Here is a 13,415-nt window from a genome sequence, read left to right on the forward strand (position 1 = left end):
GTCAACTATCAAATTTGATAGTCAACTATCAAATTTTTTAGTCAACTATCAAATTTGATAGTCAACTATCAAGTTGTTAGTCAACTATCAAATTTGTTGGTAAACTATCAAATTTGTTAGTCAACTATCAAATTTGTTAGTCAACTATCAAATTTGATAGTCAACTATCAAATTTGATAGTCAACTATAAAGTTGTTAGTCAACTATTAAATTTGATAGTAAGCTATCAAGTTGTTAGCAAGAGATGTTTACACGTTAGAAGATGGGCATCGAATGAAGAAATTATTCTTCCTACTAGTTTCATGCACGTCGAAAACAAACTTATATGATTTACCCACACTACCAAACCAAATCAAATTTCATCAAAGTAATCTTTTTTAATTGAGGCTATGATCAACAGTATAAAATCCCGTTTTTCTCGGATAGCTTCCAGATCCTTAGTCCTACATAGCCCATCTTCGAACTTAGCCTCGGGATTTTAATTCCACGTATTTAAAAAAAAAATCATCCAAATTGGTTAAAAATTACTCAAGTTATCGTGCCCTCAACGATTTTTTGTTACCCACATTTAACGTTTTTCATAGCATTTCATATATTTTCAATCACAGTGAGCCTTTTTGTTACCCACATTTTTCGGTATTTTCTGGTGTAAGACCCTGACTTTCAGTCAAGGGAATTAAGGCTCTGAAAGAGCAGGTTAAGACACTTCTGAGTTGACAAATAAATGCTTTTTATTGGACATATTGTTTGAAATGTCAACTTGATAAAAACTATTTCTTTCCCTTCAAGTTGACATTTCAAACAATTTGTAATGAGTGTGTTCATCAAAATGTATCTATTTTTTTCAAAATTTGTGTGCCTTCGTTTTATCTGTTTTTTCAGAAACTTGCAAAACATGCCTAATAAATTGCCAAAAATTGTGTTTCAACTCACTCAGAAGTGTCTTAACTTGTTCTTTCAAAACCTTGGTTTTTACGTCCATAAACGGTTTTACACCTCCCTCGCGCGTGCTAAGGACCATTCATTCGCCTAGTCGGTTGGCTTGTAACAACTTCACATTGATTCCTTCCCATGGAAGCACAGCAGTGAAGTTTGTTCATGAAAAAATAATTCAGTGACAGCAGTTTTTTTATGAAGAAAAGTACTGAATTGTATTAGATTTTACCCTTAGTTTCTAAACTCCATTCTCCTATAGAGTGCGCACATTTTTGTTTAGATCAGCGCACACTAAAAATTGCAAATTTTAGCCCTTATAAGCATTTTTTACATTCTTTTGAAAATGTATGCAGCGCATGAATTTGTCTAATCTTCCACTCCCCTTAGAAGCGTGAGTACCTTGTGACTGACCCCTAACTATTTCATCGTGTAAACCAAATAAACACTTTTGTTCGTATGAGTGATCAGCTGACACAAATTGCGTTAGCTATTTCAAAGTCGCTGACTGTAAGTGTTTCGCTTTTTTTGGTAAGCACCTGTTTTAACCGAATAAGTCTAAGATTCAGCCTGTACTTTCCTGGCTAGCCTAAGCGGTAACAACGAACAACCCTATGAATGCGCTCGGTGTGTGTGAAACTTATTAACGCTTTACGAATGACGCTTTCGCAAATTTCCGTGCCATATTTTTGTCACACGATCGAAATAAATGCGAACAGCGAATGGTTGTGACAGTACGTCTTTTGATTAGAGCTGTCATTTTACAAGTAAATCTATATTTTCAAACGAAAAATGATTCCCGAAAAACGGATATTCATCACACACTGTGTCGATCCGCATCATTTCTACTTCAAATACGTGGACGATTGTGTGAACAACGAATATTCAAAGTTTGACTACGCATTACAATGCTATGGAAACGATTTGCATGACCGTCAATTGACAACTTACCATCCAGATAAAAATGAATTGATCACCTTCTTCGACGTAATTTCCAACAAATGGCTACGGGGACGCGTGACTAATGTCAATGGCGATAATATTACCTTGTGGTGCATCGACAATGGGTAAATTAGTGTTTTCGCTGCAAAAAAAAACCTACCCGCTTCATGTGCCTTTTGTTCTCTTTTCTTATTGTTCAGAATATTACGCAAAACTGAAGCGGAGTTCATTCAGCCGTTGACCGAAAATCTCAAAAAAGATTTCAATCTTGTGCAATTGGGAGGTGTCTCCGTGTTGCCCGCTGTAAGCGTAAGTCTCCGGATTCATCATCATCCTTTTAAACACCATTTAATCGAAGAAAAACCGATTTTTAGACATTGGACTTTGAGACGTTGATCGTGAAAATGCAGGTTAAGCATAGCTGGGACAAAGATATGAGCAACACGTTCAAATCGGTCATCGATTCGGCCAAACGAATCAATTTTATCGAAGAAATTGACCTGGATCAGCATAAATTTGGTACACTGTCGACTGAAACGTGGAAGGACAAAGTGGTTGTCATCAACGAAATATTGTTGCAATTGAACAAAGGCATTCCCTGTGGTGGATCTTCAGGTAATTGTACAGAATATAACTCCTCCGTTGAGTCGTTCTTATTAGGGGTGGACCTGGTGGTCTAGATTCACTGGATTCTAACTTTAAATATTTGTTCAAAATCAGTGCTCACAGCGTCTTGACTAACCCGAAATTAAAATGTTGCTCCCGTTTCGATTTTACTAAATTGGCTCACATTGCAGCTTCTAGTGGTGACTTTATCCTGTAGATAGTGTTGGCCTTCCAATAATTACATCCAAATCAGTGTCTCCCTTGCTTAGTTCACGTAAAAATTGAAATTTGGAAGCAGATAAGTGAAGCATGGAGTCTTGTCTAGTTTCTCATCCCAAGTTAACCTTCGCAAAAATCCGTTAATTAGAGTTCCCTTTCGTGGGCAGATTATAACGATTATTCAAGAATTCCCAGCATAAGTCTACTATTCACAGCCAATAACTCTGCTACATTTATCTGTTGTAGGTATGACCACCTATATGTGCGAGAAACGTATGAAAGAAGAATTTCATCAGTCACTCGAAATGATAACAACTTTGTCCAGATCCATCAACTCCAGACGCACATCGATTGCATCCGAGAAATTTGATTTCGACATGATCACGAATCCATTCAAATCGGAGACAGCTCATGATGTGTCTGAGCGTGTTGATTCGATTCCGAAGGGAACATTGCAATTGAATGTTGAATCTAAAGTGGAAGCGCAGAAAAATCCGTCAAAACCCACGGAAACTTCTGGTGCATCAGGGAAAGATGATGTAGTAGAACGGCATTCAAAACCAGTCATTCCTGAGGATACATCAAACAAATCTAAATTGGATTCCTTGAAACCGAGAAAGCCAGCAACCGACAAATCAGTTGGTAAACTAGCTGATCTAAAAGCCGCCAAGTCGAATGGAACCTCGAGCACATCAAAATTCGAAATGGAAAATCCCTTCAAATCGAAGAAAACATCTGGTGCTTCGGGCGTCTCTGATGGAATAGAACTGTTTCTAGAACCTGCCAAGCCTACGGGAACAACAAGTGCATCCAACCAAGCTGAAATGAGACTTGAGGCTAGCGTGTCCGTCAAATGTGATTGGGAACCTATCAAGCCCGTTAGAGCCGCGAGAAAATTCAACAACTCCAAAACAGAAGAAGAAAACCCCTTCAAGCCGAAGGTAACGTCTGATACTTCAGGTAAATCTGGAGAAGCACAATCCGTCAAGCCCAAGGCAACAGCGCTCACATCTGAAATTAAAATCAATGAGAATCCCTTTAAGCCGAAGAAGCCTTCTACTGAATCCGTCAAATGTGATCAGGAACATGACACGTCCAGTGGAGCAACGAGTGAATCCCACAAAACCGAAACGGTATGTGAAAATCCTCAATCGAATAAAACGTCTGATGCTCTGGGCAAGTCTTGCGGAATTGAATCCGTTTTGGAATCAACAAAGCCGAATGGAGCAGAGGGTGTATCAGACCAGTCTGAAATGAAAATGGAGGAGAATCCATTCAAGCGTAAGAAAGGTCCATCTGGCAAATGTGGTGGAATAGAACTGCACTTAAAACCTGTCCAGCACAAGGAAGCTGCAAGCATAACCGACCAACCTGAAAAGGAAATGGAAAATCCATTTAAGCCGAAGAAAACATCCGTTTTATCCAGCAAATGTGAAGGAACAGAACTGCAGCATTCTGAATCTGTCAAACCCATGGAAACGTCCGCTGTTTCTGGCAAATCTGGTGAAGCAGAGACCGATTTCGAATTCGTTAAAACCAAGCGAACAGCGGCGAGTAAATCGAACGAATCTAAAACTGAACTGGATCCGGAACAAAATCCGTTCAAACCGACGAAAATTTCCGGTGCCCCCGGCACAGCTTCTGACGGAACAGAACTGCTTTTGGAACCTGTCAAGCCTAAGCGAACGACAAGTCTAAACAGATTTAAAACGGATGAGAGCCCCTTCAAACTGCAGCAGAAAAAACATTCCAGCGAATTCGTCCAATCTGATGGAATTGAATCTGGACCGGCCAAGCGTGAGAGAACATCGAACACACTCGAGAAATCTGAAATGAAATTAGACGAATATTCGTTCAAATCGAATAGATACGGTAAGCCTGAATCGGATGTACAGGGAGAAAATTCCCATGAATCGAAGAAAATCGATCACTCGTCATTACAAAATGGATTCGGCTCAATCGAAAGCATTGACAAAACTGGCGTCAGTTTTGTTTATAATTCGGAAAAAAACAAAGCTGACTTGCCATCGTTGGATGGAAGCTTCGACACACTGAACAGCGTCAGTATGGCTGTGTCTACGATTCGTACGTTCATAAGTGAAGCAAAGACTCACCGAAACAATGAGAACACAAAATCGCTTCATATTGATTATGATTGTCATTTGAAGACTCTTAAATTCGGAAACGGAGAAACAATACGAGGTGTACAGCAGTCATCAATTGGCTGGGTTAATAAACAACGATTTCCAGTCGATGACGACAATGAAAGCTGTAGTAGCAGCATCATCAACTTGATGGATGATAAAAGTGACATCACACACGTGAAATGATTGCAGGAAATCTTCAAACTTCGCTAAATTCTTCAAAGTTTTGCGCTGGTAATTAATGGAAAACTTTTATTTTGTTACTCAAATACATTTGCGCTAAAACAATTGGAAAATTTGGCTTTTTATTCCGTTTAATAATTGGTTCCGTTCCTAACCTTGGTGGTCGTGACGATTTTCATCGAAACATGAAACATACGAATAATACACTGAGTTAAAGGGTACCGGTCCGTCGCTGACAAGATTTTTTTCCCGAAAAATGACAACTGAAAACCAACATGTACCCTTGGAGTCAGAGTCTAAAAATCTGGCGTTCGAGTCCACAAGTTTTTTGATTCGCCTTAACATTCTCATTTGACGCCTATTTAAAAATTGGATTTGTAACAGTAGTCGGACACCTATTGTTCTTTCATTCATTGAAAAGTTTATCAATGAGAAAACCATAAGTGTCCGAATACTGATACATGTCCGGAGGTGTACGCACCCTGTGTTACCCAGAGCTCGTCTCGTAAATATTTTTGTCGACATTGAAGATTGCAGATGATGAAGACGTTCGTGAAAAACTTTGCTTTTTCATTTTAACACTAGTACTAAATGCTCGGAACGGGTTGATCTCGGCCTGAACCACAGAGCTACACTCGAGAAGTGTCAAGATGGCGCTGTCTTTATTTGAACATGTCTGGTTTCCCATATATGTATTTTTGTGGTTTCCTTTAATCGACAGCTCCACCATGCCACCTCTCGAGTATGACTCTATGCTCTGAACGATACCCAAACCTGAACTAAGATTAATTTCTTTTCGGTGACTTGTTGAAAGGGAACAAAATGGCTTGAGTCTTAGTCGTGTTTAGCTGAATTTTCCATTCCTTCAAGTACTTATGACAGGATTTCAGTCCTCCGTGTAGTCTGTTCATGATCGTTTTGGTATGTTTAGCAACAGCCATCAGACCGGTGTCGTCAGCATAGAAAGCAATTTCACAGTTCCTGGACGCTTTAAAGTCTGAGATGTAAAGCGAGTAGATGGAAATACAAGAAATTGAAGGAGTTATAAGGAATTGACCGGAATTGACTGGGTATACGTAAAATTGATGGAATGAAAAGGAATTGACCGTAATTGACTGGAAATACGTGAAATTGATGGAATTATAAGTAATTGACTGGGAATACACTAATACATTGTAAGGGAATTGAAAGTAAATTAGACTAAATACGGATAAGTATAATGATCGGGAAAAAGTACCAGGAATTTCCGATCATCATACTTATCCTTATTTACTTTCATTTCCTTACAATTTAACGTATTTCCAGCCAATTCCGGTCAATTCCTTATAATTCCATCAATTTCTCGTATTTACAGCCAATTCCGGTCAATTCCTTATAATTCCATCAATTTCTCGTATTTCCATCAATTACAATTATTTAGCGGATACTCCGGCAATTCCTTTAAGAGTGTGTAGTCAATTACCCGAGTCGGTTACCCCTCGGGTCAAACCTGAAAGTAAAAGTTTAGGCTGAAGTCAAATTCGAGTCGAATTTCAGGTTCAGGTCAAGCTCAGATTTTAGTTCAGGTGTCGGGTTGAAATCCGTTTGGTCACTTCTATTGATCAACCACTCGATTTACAACTCTTTGCATCTCTTTTTGAAGTGGTTGACCCGTGTTTCACTCTAAATATACATATCCTCATGCACTCCAACTATCAAAATTAAAGTTTTTTGATATTATTGTATAAGTTTCTCATTTTACGAGATTTGTTTCGCATTATTCTGTTGCAGGTGTAACAAGTACGGAAAATATTGGTAATATCAAATACGGTCACATCTGTAGACTAACGTTCACTGCGAATTTGTATACTTTAAATTGTTCGAACTGAGAAGAAAAACAAAAGAAATAAAAAAACGGCAGGACCTTTTTAATTGATTGGTTTCGGGAAGTAGCTGTACAACATTTGACAGAAAAATAGCGGGTTATAGCTGGTAAAAAGTCATGAAATCATTAATTACCAAAATTTTTATTAAATTTACGTTTTTTTCTTCCACACTCTGTCTCTCTCTCCTCTTTTTTTTTGCCTCAACTAATTTATGTTCGACCATTAATTTATATTTCAATTTCCTTTAACATTAATCTTTCGGTGTTCATAACACTTCACTTTTATAAGATAATTTCACAGCAATACACACAATTTAAGGGCATTAAATGCTGTTACGCTTTTAATGACTTTTCCATGCTGTGAAAACATTTTCGCACATATTCGCCAGTCGAAGTGAAATGTTATATACCATTCATTTAGGGGAGGAAACGTTTATGAGACGCAGAGATGAGTCATAATTCATTTTTGTTCTTTATTTCATTTATTTTTGCTTGCTCGCTTGCCTCCTATATTGCTTTGAGTGTATTAAATGCGTGTAATATTCGGTTTGCTTTTCATAATTTCCTCACAGAGTGGCGTATGATACTTGGGAGGCACAGCGAAAAACAATTACAAAAATTTGACATGCTCCAGCGAGGAATGCGTATACTTATGGCTTCGGAAATTATTCACTTTCACTCTCATCATGTACAATTTCCACATGGAAAATAAATTAGTCATTAATTAGACAAATTTCCTTTATTTTGATTTTATGACAGATGTTGAACGTATACAGTCTGTATGGATACACCAGTAAAGGTTATCATTCCATTCATAAGTTGAATCATTAAAAGCGTGAAACTTTTATTAATGTTTTTCTCTCAGTATACAAAGTGGAAACTCGGTTGTTCAAACATATATACGATATTTGAACGCCTCTTTGATGTCAGTAAAGTAATTAAATTTCTGGAGAAAATATTTGCCGTTTGTGTCGGAACATATATACCCAATTACTTCTGTAAATGTTTCGGAATTGGTGTTGTGGAAGTTGTAAAATCTTTGGGTAAGAGATTATGTCAAAATATTGTTACTGGAACGGCAGTGGGAAATATTTTATTCCCTTATACCTTTCAATTTTAAGTCTGCTTCCTTATTTCAGGTCTAAAATACAGAATATTCTATCACCACACTCGTCAATCTGATAGTATCTAGCGAGTGGGAGTGGTGGGTATACTAGAAAATCCTCTGTCAACAGAAGAAAATCCTTTGAAAATTTTTGACAACTATAAAAACCCTTTTATCAGATAATCCTCAAAAATCGAAGAAAAACCACGAAAATCCTTAAAAATCGCTTGAAAATCTGGGAAAAATCCTCAGAAAATCATTGAAAATCCTTCGAGAATTTTCTTTTTCAAAATCTTATGTCAGCGAAATTTACAAATATTTGCCTGTTACCTGCTACCAGGGCTGTACTAAAAGGAATACAGAATCAGTTGCAAGTTAATGTCAAGTTGAAAAACTATTAGTTGGAATCAGTAGAATTTTTAGGATACCTTCATTCTTAGTTCTAGAATCCTTAGAGAAGCAGTTCTATGCCAAGTTGGAATGTTTTCTGACTAAAATCATTCTCAAATGCTCCAAATACTTGCTAATACATTTTTGCATGCTATGGGGGAGGGTATGATCTAAAATTCGACATATTTCACATGCGCGCTTTGTGAACTCCTATCCGAAATATCTTGATGTCAACACGACCCATTATGCTACATCATAGTTTCTGAGAGCTTCAAATTTCACTATTGATGTGAATCTCTCCTTCAATTTGAATCTTCTTAAGCAGAATAAAGTAAGTATACGTGCTCTCCACACCTAAATCTTCACATATCAGCCTAAACATCAAATCTATTACTCCTTTTGTTCTAGGTATTTTCATAATAGTTCACATAATCTTTTACTTCAATGCTTTTAACATTAATATTTAACTATTTCATAGCTTTACACATTATATTCATCGCTCATTTTTGTTGTCGTTGTAGATAACAGATGTGGTTTAATTTTATCATTACATTGTCGTCTACTGCGTTGCATGAAGTTTGTTCGATTGGTGGATTAAACTTGGATATGATGACTGATAAAAAAAATTCTTAAATTTCAAAGACAATTGAAGGCAAATTCAAATTTGAACGGAAATCATACACATTAGGGTAAGACCTTTAGAAAATTTGTCTATCCATCACAAACACAATCATCAGCTTCTTCTTCCATAGAAACTATAAAATTTAAATCAATTTGTTGACCATTGTTCATTCGGACAAAGTGCTATGTTTAAACACAGAACTAAAACAATTATCCTCGACACGAGCCAAAGTAATAATAAATTCGTAGTAAACTAATTATCGTTTTCTCATTATTTCCCATTAATTAAGTTCATGTCGTTTGTTTTCCGGCCAAAAAGTTTTCGCCTTACATTTGTTCCGATTAATGCCAACGTATTTATTCGAAGTTGTAATCCCCAACAATAATAGAATGCAATGGGTACGATCGTGAACAATAAAATCCAGTAATACTTTCCAAATGTCCAAATTGAAAACTCTTGCGAAGGATATAAATGGCGAAAAATTCACACGTTCTTCTCTCGATATTGCAATATAAAAAGTTAGAGGAAAACTTGCAAAAACGAAACAGAAGAAAAAAAAACTTTTTATTCGACAAAAAAAGAGAAACTTTTTTCGTTACAGTAGTACTGCTCGCTTATCCTATACGTAGAAATTCAAACTTTCCCAGTCAGTGACACAAGAAATACAGATAGGGTGTCGCAAGTCTGTCTTTCAATTGCTTCGCATTTTCTTCGCAACTGAAACTTGACGAGACTCGTCGAGTTTCTTGCAAAAATACTAATACCTCTACGTCTAGCCATTAACAACCGACAAGTGTATTACGGTGATTACAGTTCAATCTGTTACTCCTTACTGTATTGAAAGAGCCTCTCAAGGGGAAGCAACAACACAACATGCTACACATTTTTAAAAAGCCCAAAAATTAAAAGTTTGCATCCAAACACAAGATATGTATTTTGGTAGCAAGCACTCGACATCACCCAACTCGTCAAAATAAAAATTTGGACCCGTGGACTTAATGTACTATTACCGCCTCTATTAACTGTGATGGTAAGTAGACTAATTAACTGTGATAATAAAGTTCGTTGTGGACGATGAAAATTCAGTATTTTTGAGTTTCGAAGTGTCTTGCATTTTAATAATAGGCCTGCTCGACGCAGTGGTCATATAAGTTAAGATTTTAACGTTGATATGATGCCAGAAAATAAGGGGCCAAATGATCGTTAAAAAATCTGTTCTGGTGCTTGGTTCGTTGACGGAACGCTAACGTGATGACACAATCTTGGCCAAGTAAATGTATTTAACGATTTAACCTGTTACAGATACAGACAGCAAGCATCCACAGATCCACAGATCAAAATATTTTTAATCTGTTGATTTCAAATCTTTTACTTCAATTGTTTAACATGCATTTTACTATATACAGGACCATATAACACAGGACTTGTCATTATTTTTGTCGTTGTCATCGATAGCAGATGATTAGCCGTATGTCTGAATTCGATAAGGTCCGCGATTATGTGTGAAAATCATTACACTCGTTTCATGAACATTCACAATGGGATAAAATACTCACGCACACATTCAAAATTGTGCAATCTTAGCTTGAACTAGTATGCAATATACTTCATTCAACACACTTCAAGCATCAACTGTACTAAGGGTACTGAAACTTGACAGGGTGTCGTATAGCTGTTCGAAGCCTTCCGTATTCAAGTAAGATAAAGTCAGGAATGAAAGTTTCCAAATATGTTCGCTAAAGGAATGGAAAAACAGACTTGCGTCACAGAAGCGATTCTTTTTAGTTTCTGCATGCAATATTGCTCATGATATTGTTGGCCATATTATATTAATGGATGGATTGGGGGGTATACTTATATGTTAAAGAAGTGAGAATTTACGAAAGATCTGCAAAATCGGGCTTTCCACATTTGAAATGTCACCGTCGAGAGACGAAGCTATTGTTAAAATCCAAAATGAAAAGCAGACGTATTTTACACAAAATTAAATTGAACTACGCTCTGTTTGATTATACTTTATGCACAATATAACCATTCTACTATACGACGTACGTATACAGAGTCTTACACACGACAAACATATATTTATGTGCTTGTCACTTTTGTACGTAAACTTTAAGAAAATTTATATGTATAGACGGAAAAACCTCCTACATAATATCCACTATATGTATGACGTTACGTAAACATGCGAAGAAAGTTGAATAATATGCGGGAAAAGGTCTTTCCTCTAAATTTATGTATATGAAATGAACGGAACTTTGTATTCAAATGGGGGTCTTAGAAGTTTCCACTAAAGAAGGTTGTGTGTTGTTTCTTTTGTGTGCTAAAAGTGAAAATTGTAAATGTTGTTGAATTTTGGCACAAAATGAAATGGCACGAAACAGCACACATCCATTTTGGGAAACAAAGTTAAAGCTCAAAAGAAAGTGTACACAAAAGGCACCATCATACATCTATCTATACATCCAGCTAAAACATCACCATTTCCACACAGTTAATACACTCCACTCTTGGTGTGTGTACAATCCAGAGTCAGATGAAATTTGTTTGGCAAAAATGTATGTATAGAGAGTGGAGTGTCTTGTATACACTTACTTATGGAATAATAAAGGTTGTGAAGAGACGTGATAAAATTGATTGACTGGAACTTTTTGTTTGATGAAATTCTTGGCGGTAATGGTTCAGCACATTTATGAGATTTATCAAATATAAAAGCTTTCACGTAAATTTGTTATTTTCTTGGTTTTATTTATCGGATGTTTAGTGTGTTACCGATGAACGATTCGACTGCCAATGAATATTGAACGAATAAAGCGAAACTGATCTCTTATTTTACCGGGTCTTGCTGAGTTGAACGTCTAAGTAATCGAAGATTTTATAGCGGAGATTTACCCGAATATCAGGGATTTTTATGGGAAATTAATTTAATGACTGTCTTCTATGGTACTTGGACTCATCATCATTCCGACTACTTTCTGTTTCAATAGAATTTACGTTTTTTAGGTGGACAGCCTATACAAGATTCCACAAGTGTACAGAGAGCTAAATAAGTTAAGATTGTCTGGCTCGAATCAATTTTCTTTCTTTCTTTTTTAAAGAAAGTTCATTAAATAAAAAAAAAAACTGGTTCAATTTTATGGCCAAGAATATACACCACGTACACCGTCTAGTCAGTTGAACGTCTTCCACCATTTTTTAACCATTCTGATTCTGAGACCATTTTTTGAACGATTGAATAAGATAGGTTGCAATTAAAAGAAACTCTCGCATTTTGATAGTCTAATACATAACCGAATTTCTCGAATTTCCCCACATTTTCTGGAAAAAGTAATTTAGTGAAAATTTAGAAAAATGAAGCAAAATTCAGAAAAGTTTATGACGGTTAAGTTAGCTCAAAAGTTTTCTCAAAATTTTAGCGATATCGCTAACCTTGAACGATTTTGCGCTACGAAATCAGTTAGCGCTATTTCGTAGCGCTAAATCAATTTTGAGAAATCTTCAGACATTTGGAATTTTGAGAAAACTTTCAGATTTTGGGATAACTTCGGTCGTACCGAATTTTGAGAAATCTATATAATCTTGGGATATCTACGGTCGTCCCATATTTTGAGAAAAATTTCAGATTTTGGGATAACTTCGGTCATACGGAATTTTGAGAAAACTATATAATCTTGGGATATCTACGGTCGTCCCATATTTTGAGAAAACTTTCAGATTTTGGGATAACTTCGGTCGTACGGAATTTTGAGAAAACTTTCAGATTATGGGATAACTTCGGTCGTCCCGTATTCTGAGAAAACTGTCAGATTTTGGGATAACTTCGGTCGTACCGAATTTTGAGAAAACTTTCAGATTTTGGGATAACTTCGGTCGTACGGAATTCTGAGAAAACTTTCAGATTTTGGGATATCTTTGGTCATACAGAATTTTGAGAAAACTATAAAATCTATAAAATCTTGGGATATCTACGGTCGTACCGAATTTTGAGAAAACATTCAGGTTTTGCGGTATGTTCCGTCGCAGTCTATACACCGAAAATTTTGAGTTTGGAAAAGAAAGATCCCGTAGAATCGATTTTTTGATGTTTACGATTTAATTATGGCGAATTAGTGGATCAAGGGTGTGTCGATTTTATTGATGCATAGTACCAAGAGTTGTGTTTCATTTCATTTGATTTCTAATTTTTTCATTTTAGTATTAAAAAAAACTGTGAATTGATTTCTAATTCAAGATAAAAGTTTTGATTTTTAAACTACATTTACACATAATTCTAAGTGCGTTGTCGCTATCTAAATTCAACGAAACGAGCACCGATACGTGTTAAAGACTACTTTTTTGTGTTTGAATTATGTGTAAATGAAGATTAAACATCAAAACTTTTACCTTGATGATATTAGAAATCAA

At 36.2% G+C, this 13,415-nt stretch overlaps 1 protein-coding gene across 2 annotated transcripts; it reads left to right on the forward strand.

Annotated features, from left to right (window-relative positions):
• Nucleotides 1-1,611: 1,611 nt before the first annotated feature.
• On the forward strand, nucleotides 1,612-5,140 carry LOC119078822. 2 transcript variants are annotated; one of them, XM_037186529.1, is made up of 5 exons: nucleotides 1,612-2,000; nucleotides 2,076-2,184; nucleotides 2,250-2,490; nucleotides 2,947-3,709; nucleotides 3,938-5,140. In XM_037186529.1, the coding sequence occupies exons 1-5, from the start codon at nucleotides 1,726-1,728 to the stop codon at nucleotides 5,028-5,030; spliced, it is 2,481 nt and encodes an 826-aa protein (XP_037042424.1). In that variant the 5' UTR covers nucleotides 1,612-1,725; the 3' UTR covers nucleotides 5,031-5,140. The 2 variants fall into 2 exon arrangements, with proteins under 2 accessions (XP_037042424.1, XP_037042422.1); XM_037186527.1 differs by having other exon boundaries at nucleotides 1,613-2,000; nucleotides 2,947-5,140.
• Nucleotides 5,141-13,415: the final 8,275 nt, after the last annotated feature.

The sequence above is a fragment of the Bradysia coprophila genome, unplaced genomic scaffold (genome assembly GCF_014529535.1).
Source record: "Bradysia coprophila strain Holo2 unplaced genomic scaffold, BU_Bcop_v1 contig_297, whole genome shotgun sequence".
Classification (NCBI taxonomy): Eukaryota; Metazoa; Arthropoda; class Insecta; order Diptera; family Sciaridae; genus Bradysia; species Bradysia coprophila.